This window comes from Plecotus auritus (genome assembly GCF_963455305.1).
Source record: "Plecotus auritus genome assembly, chromosome: 4".
Lineage (NCBI taxonomy): Eukaryota > Metazoa > Chordata > Mammalia > Chiroptera > Vespertilionidae > Plecotus > Plecotus auritus.
In genome coordinates, this window is record NC_137775.1 from 163,401,086 (window position 1) to 163,413,593 (window position 12,508).

At 44.2% G+C, this 12,508-nt stretch overlaps 1 protein-coding gene across 12 annotated transcripts in view; it reads left to right on the forward strand.

Annotated features, from left to right (window-relative positions):
* Window positions 1-11,114, forward strand: part of AKAP9 (A-kinase anchoring protein 9) — a 148,273-nt gene extending 137,159 nt beyond the window's left edge. For 11 of the 12 annotated variants that reach the window (XM_080663144.1, XM_080663139.1, XM_080663149.1 and 8 more), the window contains 7 exons: window positions 835-1,017; window positions 1,964-2,164; window positions 3,840-4,072; window positions 5,951-6,030; window positions 7,323-7,452; window positions 7,988-8,127; window positions 10,571-11,114. In XM_080663144.1, coding sequence (XP_080519270.1) covers window positions 835-1,017; window positions 1,964-2,164; window positions 3,840-4,072; window positions 5,951-6,030; window positions 7,323-7,452; window positions 7,988-8,127; window positions 10,571-10,605 — 1,002 coding nt within the window. In that variant the 3' untranslated portion in view covers window positions 10,606-11,114. The remainder of the gene's footprint in view (window positions 1-834; window positions 1,018-1,963; window positions 2,165-3,839; window positions 4,073-5,950; window positions 6,031-7,322; window positions 7,453-7,987; window positions 8,128-10,570) is intronic. The other variant, XM_080663141.1, reaches the window with a different exon arrangement.
* Window positions 11,115-12,508: the final 1,394 nt, after the last annotated feature.

A 12,508-nucleotide genomic window follows, 5' to 3' on the forward strand; every position in this document is an offset into this window, starting at 1 on the left:
AACAAATACTTACATTGGGCATCTACTATGTGCCAAGTGTTATCCTGGGTTATGGAGATACAGTAAGTAAATGCTTCTCTTATGGAGCTTATGTTCTGGTGGGCCACCTTTGTCTGTGGTCCAGGTTTATATTTTCCGTTAATTATTAAACATCTTACTTTGGGGAAATGTACTCCATAGTGACACCTTAGGAATCTCACAGACACATTCCAAACTGAGCATCGTTTTCCTTTTCTCTTTCCTGTCCCAACCCAGTTTAGGAAGCTGAAAGTTACCGTAGACCACCTTCCTTCACTGTACGTGCACATCCAAGCATCCATCCTATGCGCCCTTCGTCATCGCCTTCATGCAGGCCATCAGCCTTTGTCACCTAGACTGTTGCATTAACTTCCTGATGCACCTGCCTCACACCAGGATCTGTTTTTGCTAATTTAATCTACTTTACATACTTTTACCCAAGAAATCTTTCTAACATGTAAATTTTGTTTATGGCATGCTCGTGCCCAAAGCCTTCCATGGCTCTCCACTGCCTACCTTTTTAGTTCTGTTATCCTTAAATGAAGTCAGTCTTTACTCCAGCCTTCCCAAGCAACTGTAGATCCCTAAAACCAGCACACTCTTGCTCAATCCTTTGTGCCTTTACACATGCTGTTCCTTCTGCTTAATATATCCTTCCCTGTCTTCTTTCCTGCCTGGCAAATTCCGACATCATTTAAGGCTCAACACAAGCACCACTTCTTTATGAAATTGCAGTTCTTAGTGCCTGTCCACATTTTGTGTGTATTATTTATAAATGTTTGTGCTATGCAACCTTATGCCATTTTATCTTTCTAGCCTACCTTAGTGTTCCCAAATACGTCTTGTGGCTCATTGACTGAAAGACTACTGAGACAAAATGCTGACCTGACAGGACATATCAGCCAACTGACCGAAGAGAAGAATGATTTAAGGAACCTGGTTATGAAGCTGGAAGAGCAGATCCGATGGTATCAACAGACAGGAGCTGGTAGAGATTATGTACGTCTGTTTCTACATGGCCACATATTAGAAGTAGTGTAGAGTGACAGTTTTTGCTACCTCGTTTCAGTTTTTACCCCCGATGTAGAAATATTAAGTATCTGATTCTTAGTAGGATCATTGGAAATTTTTATAGGGGCGATAATAATGATAGCTATTCTTTATTGGAAGCCTTCTCTCTGCCAGATTTGGGGTTTTATACATTCAGAATCTCTAAGTCTACGCCCAGCCTTAACATGAGAAAACTGAAGTCAGTAGTCAAGCCAAGGTCAACTTAACCACAAAGCCAGATACTTTGCTACCTATGGAGCAACAGCAGACACATGTTCAAGAAATGTTCAAATTTGAATTCTGCCCTTGTCAGTTATATATCAGTTATTATGTTCATAACTCAAGTGAAAAATGTCACTAAATTATTTCAGTTCTGTGAATTTATTTAAAATTTTTTTTTCATTTAAAACTGCAAAATAAATTGTTAGCTCTGTCTTTACCCAACATAAAAATAGGGAAGACCTCCAATACACAGTAACACATCGGCACAGCTCCGGTAGGGCTCCCCTTCCTGTGCACGTGCCGTGTGGTTTTTCCCCATTTCTCCAGTGTACTATTTTGGGCTCAAACTCAACATTTGGACCCAGATGGTCCATCTATTAAGTCTCTAGATTTTTTCAGCTCAAAGTTCTGCTAAATCTAAACACCTTCTCTGAAGCTAGACTCTCTTAAGGCTTTTCAGTTGTAAAGTTAATCTGCTCAGCAAAGGACCATATACTTAAAACTACTGTATACTCTTTAGTGTCAGTTGAGATTGGCTTTTAATGTCCCTGTTTGAGGTTGGAAAGCTGAGACTTCCGTATCTCCCATAGCAACACCTTTAATATGTTTAAATCAGGTTTTTCTTTAGAAACTTATTCTTAAAAATCAAGTAAGTAGGCTCTGGTCTCTGAAGTCTTCTAGGTTTTCATTCAGTGGTGGTGCCAACATTGAAGCCATCATTGCTTCTGAAAAAGAAGTCTGGAACAGAGAGAAGTTGGCTCTTCAAAAATCCTTGAAGAGGGCCGAAGCTGAAGTATACAAACTGAAAGCTGAACTGAGAAATGAAGCTTTACTTCACAGTCTGAGCCCTGACCCTGAACATGCCACTCTAAAGGTCGGACACCTTCCATCTGAACGCACGCCAAACGCTGGTTCTCTGCTTTTGCCTTGTTTCATCTCTGATTACCCTTAATTCTGCAGACTGAAATTTAGGTGGCACTCAGGCTGTGTCTCTCAGTCTCTCTATTCAGTTTTTGTCGTGAATGCAGGTCTCTAGCCGGTCACAAAACTTTGTGGTGAGGCACGCCCAGGTCCGGACCAGATTAGGCTTTATTAGTGGTCACAGTTGGCAGCACCTGAGCTTCTGGTCCTCCTTCCCACAATCTCATCCTTAGTAGACCAACAGAAAGTTATCATTTCAACTCCCAACAAAAACCCTGCCACTGTCAATATAGATCATCATCCTATCTAATAAAGAGGGAATATGCTAATTGACCTCACGTCATCACAAATATGGTGGCACCCGCAGCCAATAAGGAAGGAATATGCTAATTGCCTGTCACTCCCTCAAAGATGGCAGCGCCCACAGCCAATAAGGAGGGAATATGCTAATTGCCTGCCATTCCCTCAAAGATGGCAGTGCCCACAGCCACAAGTTGGCAACGCCCAGTCCCCTTAGCCCCGCCTGGGTGGCAGGCAGGCCTGGCCACTCTGCACGCCTGCCTCCAGAGTCCCCAGTCCCCTCAGCCCCCCAGCCACCCAGGGCTGGCCCAAGGCATAGGCAAGCCTCAGATGGTGGCTGGCCAGCTGCCCAGGACCGTCCGAGGCTCAGGTAACCAGGGCCGGCCGAGTCTTGCACTGCTATCAGTGGCAGCAGCAGAGGTGTGATGGGAGCATTGCCTTCCCCTGATTGCCGGGTCGCCTCCCACCCCTGAGGGCTCCCGGACTGTGAGAGGGGGCAGGCCGGGCTGAGGGACCCACCTCTAGGGCATGAATTTTCTCTATAAGATGGTAAGCCCTCTGAATAGCCTCTCTACTGACTAATAATGAATATTGTAGTAAAACTACTTTAATCAGTCAACATAAAATCCAAAACAAAAAGAAAGAAAAGTGTTTGGAATGGTTATTTCAACTATGGGATGAACATGAATTTATGACTCTTCAAGGGACGAAAAACGTTAATGAAAAAAGTTAGATTAGTGACCATGATAATAAAAGTAACTCTGTACAGTTAAATGTAAAAACTCAGACGATAATTGAATGACAAAAATTTTTGCAATAAATGTGGTGAATAGGGGCTAATATCCAAAATAAAAAGCATAACTTTAAGGTTAGTATTCAGATTCCATTGACTAAAAAGAGGCAGAAGTGTAAGGTTAGGATTCATTATCTTTACTTTCAACTTTGCTGATAAAGTAGAGAACAGTGATAGAGTACCTGCCATTCTACTACCACTAGACCTTTATTTTTCAATATATTTTTATTGATTTCATAGAGGGAGAGAGAGAGAAACATCAATGATGAGGGAGAATCATTGATCAGCTGCCTCCTGCACGCCCCCTACTGGGGATTGAGCCCACAAACCCGGGCATGTGCCCTGAGCGGGAATCGAACCTGGGACCCTTCAGTCTGTAGGCTGTTGCTCTATCCACTGAGCCAAACTGGCTAGGGCCCACTAGTTTTTGTTTTTGTTTTTGTTTTTTTAATAAAATATAGGTCATCTTGCCCTAGAGAACAATTTGAATAACTTCTTAATAATGTCTTTATATTCTTTCCTTCTTTAAATGTAGAGAATTTATGGTAAATACCTGAGAGCAGAAAGTTTTCGGAAAGCTCTCATTTATCAGAAGAAATACCTGCTGCTGTTACTGGGCGGCTTCCAGGAGTGTGAAGAGGCCACGCTGGCTCTGCTTGCCCGGATGGGCGGGCAGCCGGCCTGCACGGACCTGGAGGGGATCACCAACCGTCCGAAGGGCTTCACCAGGTTTCGGTCAGCTGTCAGAGTGTCCATGGCAATTTCGAGGTAAAGTACTTGACAACAAATCCATTTCAATAGTCTCTTGAAAGGGATTGTTATTTTTAATCTCTCTTTTCTCTGCCTGTGTGCTCCGTATAGTCATGTGGAATGAGACATGTCCTAAAACACGCCTGCTTCTTTCTCAGTTTCCATCTTTTAGCAGGGATACCTTACGTTGTCCTCTCAAGACCCTGGGGAAAGGGCCCTTCCAGATGCAGGCAGCTGGTGACTCGGAGCTGGCACATCCGATCTGGACTGTCTTCTTTTTTTTCTAAATCTGAATAAACCCTTGAACTCTTTCCGACATATAAATAAGGGGCGGGGGGGTTGGAAAAATTACTTAGGCTGTGACATACATTCATACATACTCTTGGGGCCCAGCTATAGAAAGCCTACCTCTGCATTCAGGCCAGAGATGAGTCTTAAGTCGTCGGACTCTGCTACTGCCCTCGTCCCTCTCTCTAGCAGTTCCACACTAGGGTCACCAGTACCTGTTCTGTGTCTGATTGGAGTGGAGTTAGGACTCAAACTACCTTGGGGACCTGGCCTACTGCAGTCCTCTGACCTGAGTGGTGTATACACAGGCCCTTTTACTTCTGTAGGAGCCAGACAGTCCAAAAGGAATTTGGATTTCAAAGTGTTTCTATCTGGTCACATCTGATGTATCTTCAGCGGTTTTGCCCTTTTTTTTTTTTTTTTTTCCTCCATTTCTTTTTTTGAAAAATATGACTTAGAATTTTTTTTCTTTATTGATTAAGGTATTACATATGTGTGACTTAGAATTTTTTAACTAGAAGCTGTCTGAGATCACATAGCCCAGAATCTCATTTCACAGATGAGGAAACTGAGGCAGGGAGAGATTTCAAAGCCAATAGTAATAGAGTTGGGACAACTAGCCAGTACTCCCAAGTCTCATCCACGCTGGTTCTCTAAAGAGAGCTCGCGTTTTACCTATTGATGGTCTGGATTCTCCCTGCCACTGCTGCTCTACATTGTAGACATATGGTTCCAGTTCTCCCCTTCATCACTTTGTGCCCCTTGTACAGAGTTAAGTGCTGGGAGAGGCCCTGATCAAAAGTCCTAATCCCTGCCTCCATCCCCAAAGGCGGCTCACATCCTAGTGGGGAAGACCAACATGCCCATACGTTAGAAGACGCTAAATGAGAGGTCTCAGGAGTTAACCATTAATTTTTATGAGAACTTGGGAAGTCTCCTTGAAAAGCACCTGCCACCGAAGGACTTCATTTTACCTCCGTCTTTTTCTTCTCTTCTATATGTTCATTGTCTTTTGACACTCATAAAACTGAGCCTTGAAACTGATTGGAATTATGAAATCAGAACTGGTGCTTCAGAAAGCTGGTCGGGCCAGGACGAGGCAGGCAGCAGCTTGCTGCAGCTGGTTCTTGACACTGCCGCCCTGATCCTGGAAAGGCGGCATCTCCTCTCATCGCTGAGTAAGGCCTCCTCCTCCGGCTTTCCCAGCTCAGCTCACTCACTGCCAATTTAAGGGTCTATTCCATCTGCCCTTTAGTCTCCATTCTTTTCTCCTCTTTTTATTACTTCTCGCCCTTTCTTTGCCCATCCACTTTTCTCTTTTCAACTTTTGCTCTCCATCTCTTGTGCCCTTTGACCCCTAAAGCCAGACCTGATGTTGTCCTCACCAGAGACTTTTGGTGCCTCTGGGAAAGCCCTGTCCTTCTGCTCCAGTTAATTTTGCCACAGGAACAGGGAGCATTTGCTTCGTTTTCCATTAGGCAACCATGTGATTTTGAAATCTGTTCTGCATTCATATTTAAATGTGTGACTTGATTTTTGTGCAAAGTGTATATTTATACTCTCTACATTATAGATAGGCTGTGAAATTTTTTCTGGGATCTTTTCTAGAATGAAATTTTTGGTTCGACGGTGGCATCGAGTCACAAGTTCTGGTTCCATCAATATTAACAGGGATGGACTGAATCCAGGTGAAGTCAAAATAGAATTTTTTTCTCCCGTTTATGATTGTCTAAAATTACTGTGTGTATAATGCCTTCCAAATAATGTTGTTCAAAGACAGAGAGAGCCCTTATAACTCACAGAGCTGGGGACCTTGCTATTTTAAAGAATGATAATAGCTGGTTTTGGTGCAGTACTTAGTCTGCACAAGGCCCTGCTCATCCCTATCCTGTGATGTGGGTGCAGTTACTGTTATCACCTCCCAGATGGAAAACTGGGGCACGGAAAGCATGGTCATTTGCCCCAGGTTACCCAGGAGCCAACATCGAGCCCTGACAGTTTGGCTCCAGGACCCACGCTCCTTACCACTGCCTTTAAGGTTCTGGTTCAAGATCGGATTGCTCTTCTCAGCCATATGGACAAGTTATGGTGTGAAGTTTTTACAATTTAGCAATATTCAAACAGGTTTCTGAGTTTACTGATAGGTTATATAGTAATGATTGATAGTTAAAGTTACTTCTCTTTACACCTAGAAGGGGAAACAAACATTAGGGCTTCAACATTTCAGGCGTAAGGAGAGGCGTACACAAAGTTACAGACACACAGCAGGACTATGTTATGTATTGCTTTTAAGCCACCTGTACATTTTCTCCCAGTAGCTAAGCATGAGCACCAAAGAGGAAATATATTTAGTATCCTAAGTCAAGTGTTTTTGAAATATGAATCTAAGCTTATATTGAAACAGCTGAAATTTATAACATAATGAGTTCTGTGTTGATAGTAAATCTTGATTTCCAGCTTTTTCTAATAAAGTCACAAGAATGGCTTGGCTACATTAGTCTAATAATTTTTTAATTCTGCAGACTGAAATTTAGGTGGCACTCAGGCTGTGTGCCACCTCTTTTCCCCTAAACCAGTGTTCGGCAAACGGCGGCTCGCGGGCCACATGCGGCTCGTGAGCCGAGGTTTGCTGCTCTGTTGACTAACGAGTTTGCCGACCACTGCCCTAAACCATACACACTCAGGCACCCTTCACCTCACTCTAATTATAACTAAGTTTTTTAAAAAGAAAATATTTCAATTAAATAATTTATTTTCTTTGAGCTATCATTCTAGATTAGCAGAATTGCTCGTATTGAAAGGTAAACAAAGTAACATTTCTACTACTGTTTCTCTCCTACAGCAAGAACAATTGAAAATAACTGTAAATAGGAGATAGTGTAGTACAGTATAGTAATCTTCTGAGTCTTCATCTGTACTGTAGAAATTTTTCAAGAGCTTGGCATTTCTTTTGAACAAGGTGTGTCTGGGATTACTTTAGGTGCTGAAAAGACGGACCTGTTTTATCATTCTCCCGGTGGACTGGAGCTGTACGGAGAGCCGAGACACACTACATACCGCTCAAGAGCAGATCTGGATTATCCTAGGTCTCCTCTTCCATTTCAAAATAGGTAAGAATTTGATAAAACTTGCCTAGAGTAGTTAAATATACTAATAGAGAAAGGGAAGTGTTAGGGCTTTGACTTCTTTGCATTGAAAAAGCTAAATGTATCTTCAGGAATATATAATTTGCGTAATCAAATTGTAACTGGTTTCCAAGGGTATAAGAAACATCTGATCAAGTGTTATTTAGTAAATGCTGTGGGTTAGGCATTGGGAAAGGTATTGACTAAAATTGATAGTCTATGGACACTATGAAGAAACCTCTCCAGGCTGCGAGACAAGATGCAGTTAGATAATATACTCCATTTATTGAGGACCTTGTGACAGGCAATGTACTGGACATTATTGTGATGACTTCATAGCTGCTGCTTTGCGTTTATTGAGGTGTTTTTTTCACTTTACAACTCAAACTCAGAAGTGGGAGATACAGATCAGGCCATGTACAAGTGGTCTGCCTTTTGAGAGATGGTGGAGGCTGGTGGGGAAGTTACTTACCTTGTTTCTGGATAATTTGGATTCATGTTTATATTTTGGATCTCATAGGTACCCAGGCCCTCCAGCTGATTTAAATCCTGCTTCCTTAGCATGTTCTCAGCTTCAGAATTATGACCCTGACAGAGCCCTGACAGATTATATCACTCGGCTGGAGGCACTGCAAAGGCGCCTTGGAACTGTACAGTCAGGTACTCTCAGCCGTAAATGGGCAGCACCGCACTGGCCAGTGTTCTCAGTGGTTAGAGTGTCAGCCGGCACATTGAAGGGTCCTGGGTTCCATTCCTAGTCAAGGGCACTGCCTGGGTTGCAGGTTCTATCCCTGGCCCTGGCTGGGGTGAGGGGGGGGGCGGCGGGGAACAACCTATTGATATGTCTCTCACATCGATGTTTCTCTCTCCCTCTCTCTCTCTCTCTCTCTCTCTCTCTCTCTCTCTCTCTCTCTCTCTCTGGGTGGGGAGATAAGAGGAGCAAACAAGGACTTGAAGCATTTAATGCAGCCATTATTCATAGGAGGATCTTGTGCTTTTATGTTTGATTTGTAAAACCTATCCTATTAAAAAGACTGTAAAAATGACCTTTTATTTCTCTCTGCTCAAAAACACAAAAATGTCATACTTAGTAGAAATAATTTCCCTGTTCATTGTGGGAAAACCTCTTTTACCTGTCACCCTTCACTCCTGATTCAGAGATTTTGAATCATTTTAATTTAATGTGCTTTAAGTCAACTTTTATATTTTCTTTTATTAAAGATTTTTTTAATATACTATTTCCACAAACTAGATAGGACTAATAGGTTATTTAAGTTAATCATTTATCTTTTCCTATAAAAAATCACCTAATGCAAGAAACTTGTATAAGACTGTGGTTTGGTTTGTGCTTTGCATTGAGCATCCAAATTTCACAAGACTCAGATTTTTTTTTGGTCATGAATATATTTATTTACTGTCCAGTTGGTGAAAATGAGGTGGAAATAGGTTTCTTTTTGTTTGTTTTTTATTTTATTGTATTGTTCACAGTATTATAGATGTCTCCTATTTTCTCCCTTTTTGCCCCCCTCCATCAAACCCCTGCCCCACCCCCAGCCTTCCCCGTGCTGTTATCTGTGTCCATGGGTTATACATATATATTCTTTGGCTGATCTCTTCCTGTCCCAACCCCCTCACTGAGATCTGTTATTCTCTTTATGCCTTGGGAAAAGTATTGACTAAAATTGATAGTCTGTGGACATTATGAAAAACTAGTGGCCTGGTGCACAAAATTTGTGCACATGGGGGGGAGGGTCCCTCAGCCTGGCCTGCACCCTCTCCAATCTGGGATCCCTCTCACAATCCAGAACCACTGGCTCCTAAGCACTCACCTGCCTGCCTGATGCCCCTAACTACTCCCCTGCTGGCCTGATGCCCTAACTGGCTCTCCCCTCCTGACCTGATCCCCTGCTTATCTGATCTCCCCTCCTGGCCGGATCCCCCTAACTGCCTATCTGCTCTCCCCTCCTGGCTGGATCCCCCTAACAGCCTATCTGCACTCCCCTCCTGGCCGGATCCCCCTAACTGCCTATCTGCTCTCCCCTCCTGGCCTGATCCCCCTAACAGCCTATCTGCTCTCCCTTCCTGGCCTGATCCCCCTAACAGCCTATCTGCACTCCCCTCCTGGCCGGATCCCCCTAACAGCCTATCTGCTCTCCCCTCCTGGCCTAAACCCCCTAACAGCCTATCTGCTCTCCCTTCCTGGCCTGATCCCCCTAACAGCCTATCTGCACTCCCCTCCTGGCCAGATCCCCCTAACAGCCTATCTGCTCTCCCCTCCTGGCCTAAACCCCCTAACTGCCTATCTGCTCTCCCCTCCTGGCCTAAACCCCCTAACTGCCTATGTGCTCTCCCTTCCTCTCCGCGCCTTCAGACCCCGGTGCAGGAGTGCTAAGAGCTCTCCGCCGAGGCCCCGCCCCCGTCCTGACGCCCCCCTCCAGGCCAGGCAGCGCTGTGGGCCTGCACACGCCTCCACCTGGGAGGCTGCCCCCTGCGGCAGCCTCATGTCCCAGTGGCACAAGTCCCCGCCCACCAGCTCCTGTGCATGCGCAGCGTGGTCGTGACTGTGACACCGTTAGGACCAATTAGCATATTACCTCTTTATTATATAGATTGTTGGGAGATAGTGTAGTACAGTATAGTAACCCAACCCGCTCACTGTGATCTATTATTCTGTTCTATGCATCCATATCTCTGAACCTATTTTGTTCATTAGATTCCACATATAAGTGAGATCATGTGATACTTGTCTTTCTCTAACTGGCTTATTTCACTTAGCAAAATGCTCTTCAGGTCACAAAATGCAGATTTTGAAGTCCTGAAGATTTCTCAAAAGGTGGGAGGTTTAGAACATTCAACCTTCAGGGCACTTTAAAGAGAATCTTAACTTTAGTCTGACCTTGATACAGAGCCTGCCATAGTGACTTTTAAATATATATTCAAAATCTCTTAAAATCTCTTCAAATATGAAGAACTTTTTAGGACTATAAAAAAGCATTATTTTTAAGTAGAGGATAATAGTAATCTGCCCTACATGAACTATTTAGTATGGTACAGGGAGCAATCTAATTTGAAATCATTTACATATTCTGGTTTTCTCTTCTAGGTTCCGCTCATTTTCATGCTGGCATGAGAAGATAATCCCTTGAAACATCATGACTCGAAGTGATTTTAAGCAAATTCCCTTTTGTAAACCAATGGTTCTTTTTGTGCTTTTGTATTGCGGATATTCAATGGGACCAACACGAACACAGCTTATGATTGTATACAAATCCCAGCCAGTACATGAAAACAAACTGGAATTTGTACATATAAGCATTGTGTATGTATTCATGCACAATACTCGTTCAATTACATGTGTATTTGTGGAATGCTAATTTAAATGGTTAAATTATAAACCTGGTGTATTTATCAAATGGGTGAAAAGATTAAACTTTTGCATATTATGACACTGCTGAATGTGTAGCTTGAGGTGTCCTGCACTTTTCTTACAAGGCTACTGAAGTTACCTGTTTCTGCCTAATATATTTGCTACTGGTGATGATGACAGATATCACTTGTAGAGACCTATTTTTGTATAATGGTAGAAGTTTTGAATTTTATGGGGTATTTTGTCAAGTACTGAAATAAAAATGACTTCACCATTTTAACCACACTGTATTTGAACCCTCTTCATTTTTAAGCCATAGTTCTTGGTGCATGTCTTAGTCCATTCCAGCTGCTCTAACAAAATGCCATAGACTGGGTGTCCTATAAACAGAAATTTGTTTTTCACAGTTCTGGAGTCTGGGAAGTCCAAGATCAAGGTACCAACAGATATGGTGACTGGTGGGGCCTGCTTGCTCATTCATAGACATTTATCTTCTTGCTGTCTCCTCATATGGCAGAAGGGGCAAGGGAGCTCTCTGAGATCTTTTATAAACGAGAGCAAATAAATAGAGAAAAATACCAATATAGCTGTCCATGAGAACTCCCCCATGATACACTCACCCCACAGATTGTTTCAGCAATGAATTTGGGGGTGGAGGGAGACACATTCAGTCTGCAGCAGTGCATATCACCTCATTACTTACTAGAAATACGTAGGACTTAAAGAGATTCATTCAGAAAGTTGTCCTAATCTTATAGATACTATTGGGGTTTTTCTCTCTCTCTGTTGAGGAAGAATTTTCCGTGCCTTTTTTTCAACTTTACGTCTATATGTAATACTAGAGGCCCGGTGCACGAAAGTCGAGCATGGGTGCAGTCCCTAGGCCTAGCTGGTGACTGAGCACGAGCGTCTGGCGTGGAAGGGCAGGTCCCACCTGACCTCTAGGCCCTGGGCAGCACCTGGGCCCCTGGGGCCCCCGCCCAGCTCCCTCAGCTCCTGGGAGCCAGGCGGCGGCCCTGCCTCCCATGGCCGCGGCTGGTCGCTGTCTGCTGGACAATAGATGGGGGCCATCAGGCCCCGCTCACACCCGCCTTGGCCTGGTGCTGCCTGCTCACCTGCTCCACCATCCCGCTGCAGTCCCACTCTCATCGGGGCCTATCAGGGCTGGCAATGCCTCCACTGCCGCCCGCTGCCAGCGCCGCCCGCCATGTTCTGTGCCGCCCCCTGGTGGTCAGTGCACATCATAGCGAGCAGTCGAACTCCCAGTCGAGGGAACAATTTGCATATTAGGCTTTTATTATATGCTAGAGGCCCGGTGCACGAAATTCATGCACGGGGTGGGGGGTTGTCCCTCAGCCCAGCCTACACGCTCTCCAATCTGGGACCCATTGAGGGATGTCCAACTGCCCGTTTAGGCCCGATCATAGTAATGAATCATAATGTAAATATCTGTGTTTTCCGATGGTCTTAGGCTCTACAGCAGGCCTGGTCCCTCCCAACTGCCCTCCCCTGCTGGCCTGATTGCTCCCAACTGCCCTCCCCTGCTGGCCTGATCCCTCCCAACTGCCCTCCCCTGCTGGCCATTTTGTGTCCACATGGGGGCAGCCATCTTGTGTGTTGGCTCTAAATTGTGTGTTCCGATAGTCTTAGGCTCTACAGTTGCGATCCACAGGT